General features: G+C 40.7%; 1 protein-coding gene across 2 annotated transcripts in view; it reads left to right on the forward strand.

Annotated features, from left to right (window-relative positions):
• Nucleotides 1–2,177: 2,177 nt before the first annotated feature.
• The window catches only part of ATM (ATM serine/threonine kinase), a 78,183-nt gene continuing 65,344 nt past the window's right edge, over nt 2,178–15,016 (forward strand). For both annotated transcript variants that reach the window (XM_026844731.1, XM_026844739.1), the window contains exons 1-6: nt 2,178–2,282; nt 2,368–2,480; nt 4,775–4,920; nt 5,317–5,481; nt 13,760–13,925; nt 14,216–14,454. In XM_026844731.1, the coding sequence (XP_026700532.1) occupies nt 2,211–2,282; nt 2,368–2,480; nt 4,775–4,920; nt 5,317–5,481; nt 13,760–13,925; nt 14,216–14,454 (901 nt within the window). In that variant the 5' untranslated portion in view covers nt 2,178–2,210. The remainder of the gene's footprint in view (nt 2,283–2,367; nt 2,481–4,774; nt 4,921–5,316; nt 5,482–13,759; nt 13,926–14,215; nt 14,455–15,016) is intronic.

Consider the following 15,016-nt stretch of genomic DNA (forward strand, 5'->3'; position numbering starts at 1 on the left):
GGGCCGGGCGCGGGGGGCGGCCTCGCGGGGACCGGGGAGAGCCAGAGCCCGTCGTGGGGAGCGGCGGGATGGCGGCCCCTAGTTGTGCCCGAGCACCTCTGCAGCTGCTCAGTAAACACCTCTCCGTGGTTTAATTTTTTTGGGGGTGTTCCTTCCTTACCCTGTGTGACTTTTGTACAGGGGATGAACGCGGTCATAACGTGATAGTGAATGGATTCAGTCTCTGGGATTTTTCCGTGTTGTTATTATGACTGTGAAATACCGTTAGGTACAAGTGAGAGAACTGGCTTCCCCTTTCACACCCAGCCCCTACAAACATCACGTGTTGCTACAGTTCTCAGTCGAACATTTTTCAGCCCATCAGCATTTTAGAAGCCATTAGCATTTAAAAAGTTACTTCTTCCATTCTGCTTCTCCTTCAGCAAAAGCAACAAGTTAGTAAAGAAACACATCATCATTTAAGCGAGTTCAGCCTTCTTGCTTACAACATCTTCCTTTTCATACACACCTAACAGTCATCGTATCTCTGATGGTACTTAGTCCCAGCCTGATCTTGATTGAAGCCCAAGGAAATAAGTATACTCTAAGTCGAAGTAGATATATAAAGTTTTACATGACTGAATGCATATTTTTATATTCTCAAGTGCTCAAGATGTTACCAAAAGGCTGGAAATAAAAATTTATCAACACCAATTTGATGTAGATAAGCAGACACTTCTTTATTGACGGCCAGACGTGTAGGGGAGTATTCTCACCAACAACATGTACCAGACACCAGAATCATACACCTTATATAGAAGTTACTCATACATATTCATTAGGTATTCATACATAAACATACAATTTCCAAGAAATCATTGACATAATCTCCTATTTCTGATTTTGCACAGTAAAGGTTAGAAATGTCTAGAAATGGGTCTGGGGTGTAATGGGAGTAGGTGGTCCATGAGTCGGAGGTCATGATCTCCCCCTGATCCCCCTTGCTTAAGGACACAGTTTTCTTGGCAGGTACTTGCAAGCTGTTATGGTTACTTCCCTTAATTCTCATTAATCCTGGACCTTGACAAATACTTATATTCTTCTAGTCCTATCTGTGCATTATAAATCAGCTTACAAATCATCTTGTGTTTTGGTTACCTAGCTCTAACTGTTCCTACTAGATAATTATGGCCAATCCCATCGGCCTTGGTACGGGGCTGTACAGGGAACGTTTAGAGTAGCAGCTGGTTGTTAGGTTCAAAATACAATAAATGTAAAATGATTTTTACTAGAATATCTCTTAACTCTGTACTTATATTAAAATCAAAACACAAACACACTTTAATTTCAGTTGATAATAAAATAAGTAACAAAGATGTAGTGCTATGCATCATGAATGCCTGTTCTCAATTGCTTATTGCAGCCTCAGCAGCGTATTCCTGGAGTTACGTGCAACTTGTCTCCATCTTTTTTAGACCGTTTCTCTTGGGTCTACTTTAGAGGTGTAAAAGGAGAAACATGGAAGTTGTATACGATGTCATTGTGATGATCTCCATCAGTATAACTTCATGTAGATCAGAAATGCACGGTCCAGCTAGTTCCAACCTCCGTTGAAGGAAATGAGGCATAATTTTAAGTGGTAACAGAAGGAAAAAATTGTTTCCTCTTACGATTGATACTTGAGCATCCTTTGACATGTTGAGTCCAGAGGGATCTGTCAATGTGATAGTGCATACCTATGAAAATGGAGTATGTGAGAGAGGAAGAGAGTCTTCAAATTGCAACCTTTTGGTAGCATCAGGTTAAGACAGCTGCTACTAACAGCTAGCTACCAAAAGTCGGTGCTGTTTCCCTGAATGTATTCAGCTCTGTGTCATTTTAGGCTTATAATTTCACTCCATATTGTCTGTCCAACCCTACTCTGTTATCACTCATGAAAAGGAGGTCAGTCATGTGAAGAGGGTCTCTGCTGTTACACTTTACGACTGTTGCCTCTGCGAATAGATTATATTCTTGTCTTTGCTTCAGTCTTGTGACCAATAAGACCAAGCCAGATACGACTGAGCTTTTCAGGGAAGCAACATTGTGGTTGTGTTTGATACTGGATTTTTAATATATTGCCTTCCCAATTTTTTGCCTGGTTGACTTGGCTCTGTGTTAAATAAAATAATGCCTATTTTAACCTTTTCTTCTGTTTACAGATACAAATAATTCTTCTGTTAAACTGAATCATGAGTCTTGCATTGCATGATCTGCTCATTTGTTGTCGTCGCCTTGAAAATGAGAAAGCTGTGGAGCGAAGGGTAACAATTTTTATTTTGGTGTGTGTGCCTCAATTAGCAGTGAAGAGAATCATTAATAATTCTTTTTCCTGAAATACACTTTCAGAAGGAAATTGAAAATTTCAAGCGACTTCTCCGTGATTCTGAAACAGTCCTCCAGCTGGACCGAAATTCTGATTCTAAACAAGGAAAACAACTCAACTGGGATGCTGTATTTAGGTAGTTGTTGCTTCTTCTTTGTGAAGTGTTGAAGTTTTCTTTTGTGGAACATCATTCTTTTGTTTATTGGGCCTATTTTAATGCTTATGTTTCTGCAGATTGGTTTAGAATCCTTGTCAGCTTGTAAACAATGGTGTAAAAAATGACTTATGTTATGCTCTAAATGAAGTAAATGTAAAATAGCCAAAAATGCAACACTTACCACATACAGAAAACTTAACTGCTAGGAAACTGATCATTAATTGGCTTGTCGTTTGTCCTTGCAAAAATAATAGTTACTTTCTTTTACTGAAAATTCTCTGCACATGATTTTCAACATACAGTTCATATTTAGATTATAGATAGCTCATTATAATTTTTTGTGTTACTGAGTTCTTCAAGAAACAGTAGCAGTGCTGTGGCTTGTGAATTAAAGAAGCTGTGCTGAGGTTTGTAGAAACCCATTTTTGATGCAGTCTACTTTAGGTGTACTATAAGATCAGACTGGGCATGAGTGTGATAAATTCCTAGAGCAGCTGGGACCAGTGTTAAATTTCATGTTAGAAATACACCTGAAGTATTCATTTTCATAGGCTGGGTGTGGTCATCTTTCCATTACATTTCTTAATGGGATACGTTGGAGTACTTCTTGTTTCATAGCTGTACCAAAAATACCATAAGAAGTATTCAGTACATTTTATATGTTGCTTTTGAGATGACCAATAATGTATTAGGAATACAAAAATAGACAATAATGAAATGAAGAAATGAACTCAACAGTCAGAATCCAATATAACTGTTAAGCAGGTTCTTTTTTAGCAGCGCTGGGGTTGCCCTGGGGATTCTCCACCATAAGGGCCCCCACGAACTAGCAAGGGACATCAGTTTACATACACACAAATCATACATGTTCATTAGATTTCCTGGAAAGGGGTATGTTATGATAATGAGTTCCCAGAATTCATTTACACAGTCTGAGCATGCGTAGTAGAAATAGGGTGAGGGTCTTCCATGGTCAAGGGAAATACATGGTCTTCTTCATAGTGTCTCCTCTTTCCAGAGCATGTGCTGTGAGGTATAGTCCAGGTGTCTTTTTCCTAAATCGGTGAGATCATCCTCCCTCAAGGTATCTCTGTGTCCTTTTGTTCCAGTTCCCCTTATCTTAGTTTGCCCGAGTGCCCATTGAAGGCTTTGAGTCTGCTTATCAGTGAGTTATATAGAGAGCTTTTTATCTAGACAGACAAAGAGGCCTAGGGAAAACAGTTGAAGAGTCCTTAGGAAACAAACACAAGCAAAACTTTCATGCATCACAGGTTAGTCTTAATCAGAAATTCATTGGTTTGAGACCTTTCACCAAACTGAATATAAATAGTAGGCTGGAAAATCTACAGTAATTGCTGTGAGGAACTGAAGGAGTTAATGTCTAAAACATTCGTCAGTGTGGAAAGCCTCAGGGACAAGTTGTGGCCTTTGTGGTTAGTTTAGGGAATGAATTACTGCCAAGGGTGCATGTCTCCACTCCCTTGCAGTTGTGTTTTCAGATTCCCTACATAAGCCTTGAAGGGTGGAGATGTAGACCTGAGTGAAACCATTTGTTTGGGTTAATGCCTGCACTTTAATTTATGAGTTTGATTAATGATGCAGGCCTTGCTACCCTTGAAGAGCTAAAAGACTGTTAAGAGAGAAAACCCCTCTATAGCAGATGTAGCCAAAGATTGAATAATTGCCCAAGAAGCAAAAACTGGGGAAAAGGTAAGATAGTAGGGGCAAATGACAGCCACCGACTCAATTGGATGAAAGTGTTAATGCACCCCATTCCCCCTCAACACACCTCCACCTTTTCTCTCATGCAAATGAGTTCGTGGAATACCTGCCTCTCTTTGTCTAGTGTGCTAATCAGCCAATAAAATGAATTTAAGAGGCTACAGAAAACTTTGCTGGGTGTGCACCCACCACCCAAGATTACCAGACCTGAGATAAACTGGAATCTGGGATGGTCATCTGGATTCTTTAACTCTTTCTCTCCCAGTTCATTTTTTCCTAATTATAAATAGTATGTTTAGCATTATGCAGAGTTTAAAGGAAAGTTTAGTTCCTATTCAAGCTGCTTCTGGGTTATCTTTAAAATTTACAGCTCCTTTTAGAGATTATTTCCATCATGCTTAAGATGTAATATATTTCAGTTGGTTTTAGTCTTTGATAATTAGATTCATGAGAAGAACAAGCACTCACATTCTAGGCTAAAACAACATTTACCTATTTACTTTAGTCATAAATATGCAGATCCTTAATTAATATCTCTTTTATTTTTGAAGTGTCTTGCAGAAATATTTCCGAAAAGAAATGAAAAACCTGCAACTGACAAAACCAAATGCATCTGCTTCAACCCAAACTACCAGACAGAAAAAGATGCAAGAAGTTGGAAGTTTGGTCAAATATTTCATCAGATGTGCTAATAAAAGTCAGTAATATATATTGATATAGAATTACTGGTTTGTGTTGATGCTTTGCTGTCATCTTTGAATTTTTACTATGAACTAAGTTACCAGGCTAGGGTTCATCTTGCTCACTTCCAGGTGTTTACAATTTAAAGATCTTCATGTGACTCAGTCCTTTGTGTCCTTTCTTTGTCCTTGTTGGTGTTCACACTGCCTTTTTCTAATTACTCAATACCTGATGTATCCTCTCATAAGTAATTTCTTTCTCAGAAACAGTTTAAGAAGATGATTCCTAATAGAAAAGTTTCTGAACTGTAGGGGTTTTTTTTATTTTTAAGTAAACATTTACAGACAATGAATTACAGATTTATTTGGCACAATTTGGGTTAATTACAGTCTCACGTTGTTTCTTCATGTAGGAGGACCCAGACTGAAATGTCAGGAACTTCTGATTTATGTCATGGAAATTATAAGAGATCCAACAAGTTGTGCTGCTTATGGGTCTGACTGTAGTAATATACTCCTAAAAGATATTCTCTCAGTAAGGAAATATTGGTGTGAGATATCGCAGCAGCAGTGGTCAGGTAACATTTTTAAGCCTACTTACAAATGTCTTTTCCTGTTATAGAAGCATGTTCAGATGCATTTTAAGTTGCTTGATGCCCTGTTGCAGGAGGTACTTGAAGGCTTACAGTTGAAATAAGCAAAGCAGCAAAGATTAGGAATTTATTTTTTTTCTTTCTGCATACTGTTTGTCTATTGCTTGCTGAAACATATGTACTTATATACAATCAGGTTATGTATGTATGGTCTCCACAGAGCTTAACATGTATAGTAAATCCATGGAATGTGCGTGCTGGAAATAGCCTCAGTAAAACTGGTGCTGGTGTGCAGTTGTTTGCAAGTTACTAGGTGTTGGCTGGTATAGTTTTGATAATGTATTAGTATTAAATTTTATTATTTGAGTTTTGTTGGCTTATGAAGGTCCTAAAAAACCATTTAGTCACTGTTGTATATGTACATACTGCATATAAAGAAAAAACAGGAAAGCTCAACATTATAATAGACAAAGATTAAAAATTTAGGAAATAACAGCATGCAAGCTGAACTGAGTGGAAATGCAAACATAATTTTTCACTTTTCAGAGGATTGGATTTGTCTCCAAGACAGTTAACTTATTTAACATGCAGAAGAATGTTTATGTATTTTGAATCATCTAACATGTTCAAAGCTCTCCACTCTTCTGTGTTCATTTGTTGAGGTAATAGAACAGTAATTTGGGGAAAAAAAAGGTCTTGCAGTCTAGCTTGTTGAATATTGCATGTGCAATTCTGAAGAAAGTGTAGAAATACTATATTTGCATAGTGTAGTGCTTTGAAGTCAGAGTTTGGATCTCTGAAAAGCATTTTATGAGAAAATACTCTGATCTGTAGCTTGAAGAGACTTGCCTAACTATAGAATGGAAATAAGCCTGCAAAGAACTTGGAAGAGGGGCATGGTGACACAGGGATAGAAAGGGGAGGCAAAAAAACCTGCCGAAGGCTGGCAAAGCAGAGCGACTGAAATGAAACCATTCAGGATGGGAGATGAGGTTGGGTAAAAGAAGTTAAAGAACTTGGTAGTATTTGGACATGGACATAGAACTGGAAGTTGAAGATTGAAGGGAAAGCTAAAGCCATGTGGGGAAGCTGCCTGAGACTAGAAGCCAGTGGAGGGAGTAGAAGAAAAAGGGCTATTAGCCTGCAATTTGGAGCAGAATGCAAAGGCAGGAACCAATCAGGTAGGGAGGCTGAAAGCTGGAGTTCAGAGCAATAAACAGGAAAGGCATCTGAAGAACTGGGTACTCGAGTAGAGCTGACAGTAGTGGGTAGGGGATGGGACAAGAAGCCAGGAATATCAAAGACCCGTATTGATTAAGGCAAAGAAGGGAAACTGAGACTGTTACCAGAAAGGTACATACAAGTTGCATGAGGAGTCTCTGGGAGTTGCTGTGTGGTGGTTAGATAGTTTAGAAACATGAAAGTTCAGTGAGTCTTTTGTCCTGTGTATGGACAGAAGCTGTTAAGTGTGACAGAAGAAATTTTGACATTATATCATAAGGGTCACAGTGGAATTTAATTACTGAAGTGAGGCAGGACTGAAGACCATAGATCTAGAGGAAGTCAGAATTAAATTCATTAAATGAAGCTTTTATTAAAGGAGGGATATATGAGCTTGGTAAAAGTTATCATAACCTTTTTTATTGATTCCACCTTAATGCTTGTTTGTAATTTTTGGACTACAATGAAGAAGTCTGATTCCTGTTTATAAAATCAGTGATCTGGTGTAGGCATTGAAAGTAAGAACATGGATTCCAGCTGTTGCCCCAAAGCAGTTAGATTTGATAAGCAAATACCAACTTCATGAGGCAAAAATGGCTGCTCATGGTTTGGAAGTGCACACGCTTTACTGGGTAAAAAAATGGCTGAATGGCTGGGCCCAAAGAGTTGTGGTGAACGGAGTTAAATCCAGTTGACGGCCGGTCACGAGTGGTGTCCCCCAGGGCTCGGTGTTGGGGCCACTCCTGTTTAACATCTTTATCAATGATCTGGACGAGGGGATCGAGTGCACCCTCAGTCAGTTTGCAGTTGACACCCAGTTGGGTGGGAGTGTTGATGTGCTCGAGGGTAGGGAGGCTCTGCAGAGAGACCTGGACAGGCTGGAGCCATGGGCTGAGGCCAACTGGAGGAGTTTCAATAAGGCCAAATGCCGGGGGCTGCCCTTGGGCCACAACAACCCCCAGCAGCGCTACAGGCTTGGGGAGGAGTGGCTGGAGAGCTGCCAGTCAGAGAGGGACCTGGGGTGGCTGATTGACAGCTGGCTGAACAGGAGCCAGCAGTGTGCCCAGGTGGCCAAGAAGACCAATGGCATCCTGGCTTGTGTCAGCAGTAGCGTGGCCATCAGGGACAGGGAAGGGATCTGACCCCTGTACTCGGCTCTAGTGAGGCTGCACCTCGATTCCTGTGTTCAGTTTTGGGCCCCTCACTACAAAAAGGACACTGAATGACTCGAGCGTGTCCAGAGAAGGGCAACGGAGCTGGTGCAGGGTCTGGAGCACAGGTCGTATGGGGAGCGGCTGAGGGAACTGCGGGTGTTTAGTCTGGAGAAGAGGAGGCTGAGGGGAAATCTCATTGCCCTCTACAACTACTGGAAAAGAGGTTGCAGAGAGCTGGGGATGAGTCTCTTTAACCAAGTAGTAAGCGATAAGACAAGAGGGAAACCTCAAGTTGTGTCATGGAAGGTTTAGACTGGATATTAGGAAGCATTTCTTTACAGAACGGGTTGTTAGGTATTGGAATGGGCTGCCCAGGGAGGTGGTGGAATCCCCATCCCTGCAGGTTGGGTTGACATAGCACTTGAGGGATATGGTGTAGTTGGGAACTGTCAATGTTAGTTTAATGGTAGGACCCGATGATCTTCAAGGTCTTTTCCAACCTAGACTGTTCTGTGACTCTGTACAGCATTTGAAGTCATGGCAATGGAACCAAATGCTACTGGCTCCTCACTTGCCGATCCTTCACTGTTTGCTAAAAGGAGAAATGCCTTTGACTTTCCACACAACAAGTGTGACCTAAAATAAATGGACTTATAAGGGAAAACAGGGATTCTCTGGCCTGCTCAAGGTGTTTATGGATTGGTCCAAACATCATGGCTTTTGGGGTGTCACCCAAGGTATTACCACATACTCAAGAAGCCCTGGAATATGACTGGCTTTCAAAACATTAGTAATATGCCCTGTTTGCTAATGGTTCTTGCCTAATTGTTGGCCATTGGTAAAGATGGAAAGCTCTCACTTGGAATCCTGACCAACAGGTGATGGAAGTTGATGAAGGTGACAAACTGCCAAGTCACTATGCAGAAGTCCAAGCCATAAGACTGGCCACTGATGCAGCATTACAGAGGAAACAGATTTTACCTGACTGTTGGGTGGTGGTCATAGCCTTCTGTGACTGGCTTACATAGCGGAAATAGGAATTGGCAGACATGAAAGAGGCCCATTTAGTTAGCTACTTTGTGGAAAAACATCACATGGGATTTGAAAAAAAAATCAGTGTATGGGTATGACACATTGTTAGCTACATCCCACAAGGAAGAGCCACCAAAGAACAAATCAACAACTGTCAGTCAGATCGCACTACTCAAGTTGCTGCAATCAACAATCCTGGACTGAGAATGTAGAGTGGATCTATTTGTAACTTGATGGACTCATGAAACATCTAAGATGAGATTCCACCTATCTGTGAGCAAGAGACTGAGAGGTGATTTCTCTATAGATGCCATTCTGCAAGTAGTAAATTATGGACAGATGAACATGGGATTGACTAGGTATACCATGTCTTCTGTTATCTCCAAGCCTTGAGTCTGGACACTCACAAAGGATGATGATGCAAGTAACCTCCCACTATGTACCATTAAATGAGCAAGTGTTAGGGAGGTGTAGAGCAAGGGGTGGAAGGCGTCACAGCCTACTAAGCTGGCATAACTTGAGTAATGAGGCGAATGTCAGAGCACGCACAGTTTGACTTTTGGTATGTTGTGCTGGCGTTAGAGATGTAACTTTTTGTCAGATAAAGCACAGTCAGGCAGGTGTTGCGGGGAAAAAATGATGTAACTGGCAGAAATAGAAGAACCCAACAGTTACAGGAATGAGTGATCTGACAATACCAGCTGGTCTGATATAATAGCTGAGCCTTCTTTAATGATAATGATCCGGTGACTTGCTACACCAATCAATAAACAACTCAGAGTACTTTAGTAACTGGTAAACACAAAACAATCTGGAAGATTCTCTCCACCTCATAAAAATCTACCTCAGCTTGAAGGGGCAGAGCAGGGGTGGTGTGTCAGCACGTTCTACCTTTAGACTCTGTGGAGGACCTCCAGGAATGCCTGGGACCAAGCTCACATAGCCAGAACCAACACGCTTAATACTCTGCTACTCCTAACCACTGATAAACACTCCTTTTGTCAGGAAGCAGAGAGAACCGTTTTTCTGCAACTTTGTTGTGTTCTGTTTCTAGTTTCTGAGGCAATAAATATGCAAATTACTGTGCAGTAAAGCATGAATTTAGTCTGTCCTGACTTACACCATGACAGTAGGTTGAAAGGTTTCCATTAATTCAGCATGTCTGTTATCAAGTTGTAGTGACACCCCCTTTGCCACACATCCCCATACACATACTGACAAGGCTGCATGTTTAGCTGTCCTGTGTCAGCTACGGGGAAGCAGTCTTGCTTCTTACACCTCTGCCGTTCGTATGTTCCAGTGTGGAGACCCTGTGTGGTGCTAAACAGTGACTTTTATTTCACAGCACTGGCAGTTCCTAAGAATATAACATGTAGAGTTTAGAAGCACTCCTATTTGTTGGGTAGTCTGTAACTAGGGGGTCACCAACAGGTTAAAAAGGTTGTTCCGTTCCACTTGCTGATATGCTGTTGTTTCAAAGGGCACACTGAACTCATGGCATGTCAAGTCATCATCCAAGATGAGATAGACAGGTAAGTAAAATTTTGCCTCAGCAGAGGTAACTGATTACTGATGTGGGCAGTTTGTGCGATCTCCATAGGAAACAAGCCTAAACTGTTCCTTAATCTAGGAAGGTAGTTGCTTTGTGCAGAGCACATTCACGGCAAAAATTAATGAGATAGTGCTCAAAGACCTCATCCAGTACCCCCTCATGGACTCAAAGCAGCAGAAGATTCTTGATCCATCTTCCAGTAAACACCAGCCACCAAAACAAGGAGGAATTGATACTGCCGAGGAAGCTTCTTTCCACTCTTGCTGTTCAGCAAATTAGACTATGTCTTTCTTAATCTAAATGTCCAGATGTTCTGTTTGCTGTGCCACCCCCTGGTACTGGAGGTAGCACATCTTAGGGTTTTCAGAGCTTAATTTCACCTGTCTGCTGTAGGACTTAAGGCAGAACTGGGTCTATCCCAGTATTACTGCCACTTACAGAAAACTGTGTCCTTGATACCTTAAGAACTGTGGGAAGGATGGCAGTAAATAACAGAACCATGCATTGTTGCATATGTTCAATGACCAACAGACTTGCTTTTCTTTCTTCATATTTTTCTGAAGAGATGCTACAGCAGCTTCTTTCCCTTACATCTTCACCCCTGATCTGGTCCCAGTGTTGCTGCAGGCATCCTGGAGAGGGTGCTGCAACACCGCAGAGCTGAAGGGGTGAGATGGAGGACAGCATGAAAGCTGTGTTTGAGAGGATCATGAGGCTTTATAAGCAGGACTGATAGCAGGTCTTGGCTCACTTAGATGAGGCTTGACAGAGGCTTGGAAGTATGAAGCACTGGAGAGATGGCAGGAGTAACAATTCTAGCATGAAAATACACCAGACTGTGCTCTTAAGAAGACTGGTGTGCAGGCAGTTGGACTTGGAGAAAAAAGAGGAAGCTCAGTCAAGCAAGGGAGGCGTTTTTCAGCTCTTCTGGCAACTTGTGTGGGGGCCTGGTCCACAAAGTCTCTACTCAGATGTCTAAATGGATCACAGAGGATGAGGTATGACAGCAAGATCTAGAGACTGTTACGGCTTTTGGCCTCTGTTTCTCCGTGGAGAAAAAAAACATTGTGCCTGGTCTTTTAGTTCAGACAGGTCAACCAGGTTTTCGTAGTTTCCAGATGACCATGTTGGCCTTCAGGAGAAGTTCAGGAATCTTTTTTCCTATGTTTCTATGTGGATTTTTTAAAAAAAAAAAATCATATGCAATATTTTCCTTCTTCCCTGTATATATTATAGCTGTATTGGTGCTCTCAGGGAATTAAACAATAATTCACACTGGAAGGAATCTCAGGAGATTTCTAGTCCAGTCCCCTGCTTGAAGCAGGCTCAACTATGAGAAAAGATCAACTGGTGATGTGGAATCAAGTTTTCTTCTTTTTTTGAATGCTTTTCATTCACGTGCTTGTTCTGCTGCAAGTTTTGCTCCCAATCTGATTCTAGGCTTTGTGTAAAGCTGTGTGCTTTCATTGCATGTGTGTTCTTTGAGAGGAGGTTGGTCAAGAGCATGGAGAGTAGATTTGAAAAGAGTTCATCCAGTAAGCACTCTGCAAGTGTGAGCAGAAGTGGTTTCCCAACCTGAGGTCCCAGTATAAGTATCCCCTGCATGGACAGGGGCATTGGCTGTGGGCTGGTGGGACCCTGGGCTGCGGTGCACTTACAATTGTCTAGGGCCCAGTATTCTGAGGATGTTGGGAGGTCACTGATGCACATTCCACTTCCACCCTTTATGCAGAAGGAACACAGTTAAACCAGGCTTGGGCACTGTTGTCACCAGGTTAAAGCTTTGTGACCCAGTAATATAGGGGTATGAACTGATTGCTGTCATTCAGAGAGTCATCTGAGTTCTGCCAATGACCCTATGCCTGCTTGGAAAGAAGGTGCTGGTACCTCTGTTGAATCTGAAGCCAGAGTTATGAAAGACTTGGTGAAGGTGACATCCTGCTGGAGTCCAAGATGTCCATGAATCTATGAAGGCCTGAACAACAGTGAAGCAGTAGCGTCTCTACCACGATGGGTCTGTCAAATGCCTGACACGGTAGCATTGTGAATTATTATTTATAGTTATCCCAAGCTGAGTTTTCCACAATACAGGAATCCAGAGCTCAGGGCCATGAGCAATGCCGTCAAGATCACCCATGCAGAATATTCAAAGGAAAAGATTCCGAGAGAGTTCTGTAGAGGCCTTGATCCGGACTGTCTGTGGAGAGCTTCCTCACCCCAAACTGATGAGCTGCTGACCAGCAGAGTTGAGGACTGTCAGGCTCTTCTAGGTCATAGTCACTCTACAAAGCAAAAGTACAGTACAGGGTCAGTCTGCATCCCAAGGATTACAGCTGCTCTGAGCTTATGTCTGGTTGACTGTGAACAAAGTAGTCATAGTAGCTGGGATTCCCAGAAGATCATTCTACGTATATTTTTCCTTAGAGAAAAGGAGGCCTTAGAGGTGGAATCCCAGTGCTGTCCCAGAATACCTGCTGAGGTCATAGGACTGAATCAGTATTTTGTCCTACTTTGGTTCTTTGCAGTGGATATTGTCCACTGGTGGACTGAGGGACAGTATCATGGCACTTGTAGCCACGTGGTATAAATGAAATAGCAGCAAGGCTTTTGTAGGTGTTGTGTTAAACTGATGGTGATGGTTGGATCAGTAATGTGTTACCATGATTTGTATGAGGCTGATGAAAGGACAGTGTGATGATTCCTAAATGGGCCTTGAGATAAGAAAGCAGAAATCTGAGGAAGGGGTCTTTCCTTCAGAAAACTTGTAAATAAGTGCAAAGCATGGATGTGTTGGTCAGCAGGCTAGAGTGAACTAGCTAAACTTCATGTAGTAGAAATATGGGGAACCTCAGTACCAACTGTTCTGATCTGTTTACCTGTTCCTGCTACACCAAATTTTTTTGTTAATGTATGTGTGGCTCTAAATTGTTTCTGAATATTCTGCCACAAATGGAGCCCACTGTGCTGAGTAATCAAATGTAGAGTAGAAGTTGAGTGTGCAAGTAGTTGTGAAAGTTGATCATGTGGCTATAGCTACTTTGCTCAGTGTAACACAACTCAGAATGAATATAACTTTCTAGTGTAGACAAGGCCACATGTTGCGGGTTTTTCTCCCAGTCAACTTTTGTGAATAATGACGTGCAGCTTAATTCAGAATGATGGTGTCTGTATATTTAATGCAATATTTTGCCTCAAGCATTTTTTGTGTAATCCTCTGTAATATGTATGTTTTTATATATATTTGTATATTTACAACATGTATACACACTCTATCATATATATATTTTTTTTAATACATTTGCAGAGTTGCTGATCCTGTATGGCCAATTATACCTCAAACCTTCTGGGAAGATTAATAGAGTCTTGGTGGCTAGGATAATTCACACTCTTACAAGAGGGTACTGCTTCCAAACTGATGGTTTGAGTTCTGATACGTTTATCTTCTTTTCAAAAGCAATGCAGTGTGCAAGGTAGGTTGCAGGTGCTCCTTATGTATGCTAATACCTACTCTTAGAAAATAATTCATTTTAAGTATTTGGGATTAGACTTGAGTAATAGCAGATAATATTTCTTTAGACATATTTTGTTCTGTCTTTGAACACCAATTTAATAAATTCTTTGACATCTTAATAACTTTTGCTTTTGTTAGGAAAAGAATATTTTGAAATAGTTACTTGCTACTATTTACATTTAAACAATTCCTGTGAAAAGAAATAAGATTATTTCTTCTGGAAATTTTAGTGTTGGTTTTATGTTGCAGGCAGGAGAGGAGTACTGCAGGCCTGGATCATATTGTTGGAGCAATGAATATCTTCTGCAATAAGTTTGCTGTTAACTGTCGCATACGGATTTGTAAAGTAGGGGAAGAAATTTTACCTACAGTGCTTTATATATGGACTCAGTATAGACCAAAGGATTCCCTGAAGGAATCAATAATTGAGTTCTTTCGTCTTCAAGTTCATATTCATCATCCAAAGGGTGCAAAAACTCAGGAAAAAGGTACAGTAGAAAGCTCTATCACTGTATGTGATGGTTTGAATTATTGTGCCAACTTTCTGAATTTTGATACTGAGTCTTGGAAACATTAATAGAAATGATTACTTGTCACTAGTTTTATGCTATAGGTTAATATTGAGCAAAAGTGAAAATCAGTTTTCAATTGTATTCACTAGAAGAATATTAATTGTATTAATCCTGTAAAGGTTGATTTTTTTTTTAATCAAAAGGTGATTTTATGTACTAAATCAAAACACAGAGTCTTTGGGGAAGGGAAATAATAGCTTAGACTGAGTTTAGGTTGCCACATGTATTCGTAATTTACCATGTTTATTTAAACCCAGAAATTACTACTATGGTCTAAATCTGACTTACTGTATAAAATTGGTCAGAGAACATCACTCAGTAATTGTGTTTGACTGTCATGGCCTATTTCAGCCATAGCATCATTTTAAAAAAAAAAATCGGGTTTTTTTTTTACTTTTGTCTACAAATGGCAAAGAGTTTATTATTAGTCCAGGTTTATCCATTGCATTTTATTATAGTCTTTCCAGTTAGATAAAGA

This window comes from Athene cunicularia, assembly GCF_003259725.1.
Source record: "Athene cunicularia isolate RWA chromosome 1 unlocalized genomic scaffold, athCun1 chr1_part1, whole genome shotgun sequence".
In the NCBI taxonomy this organism is placed as follows: domain Eukaryota; kingdom Metazoa; phylum Chordata; class Aves; order Strigiformes; family Strigidae; genus Athene; species Athene cunicularia.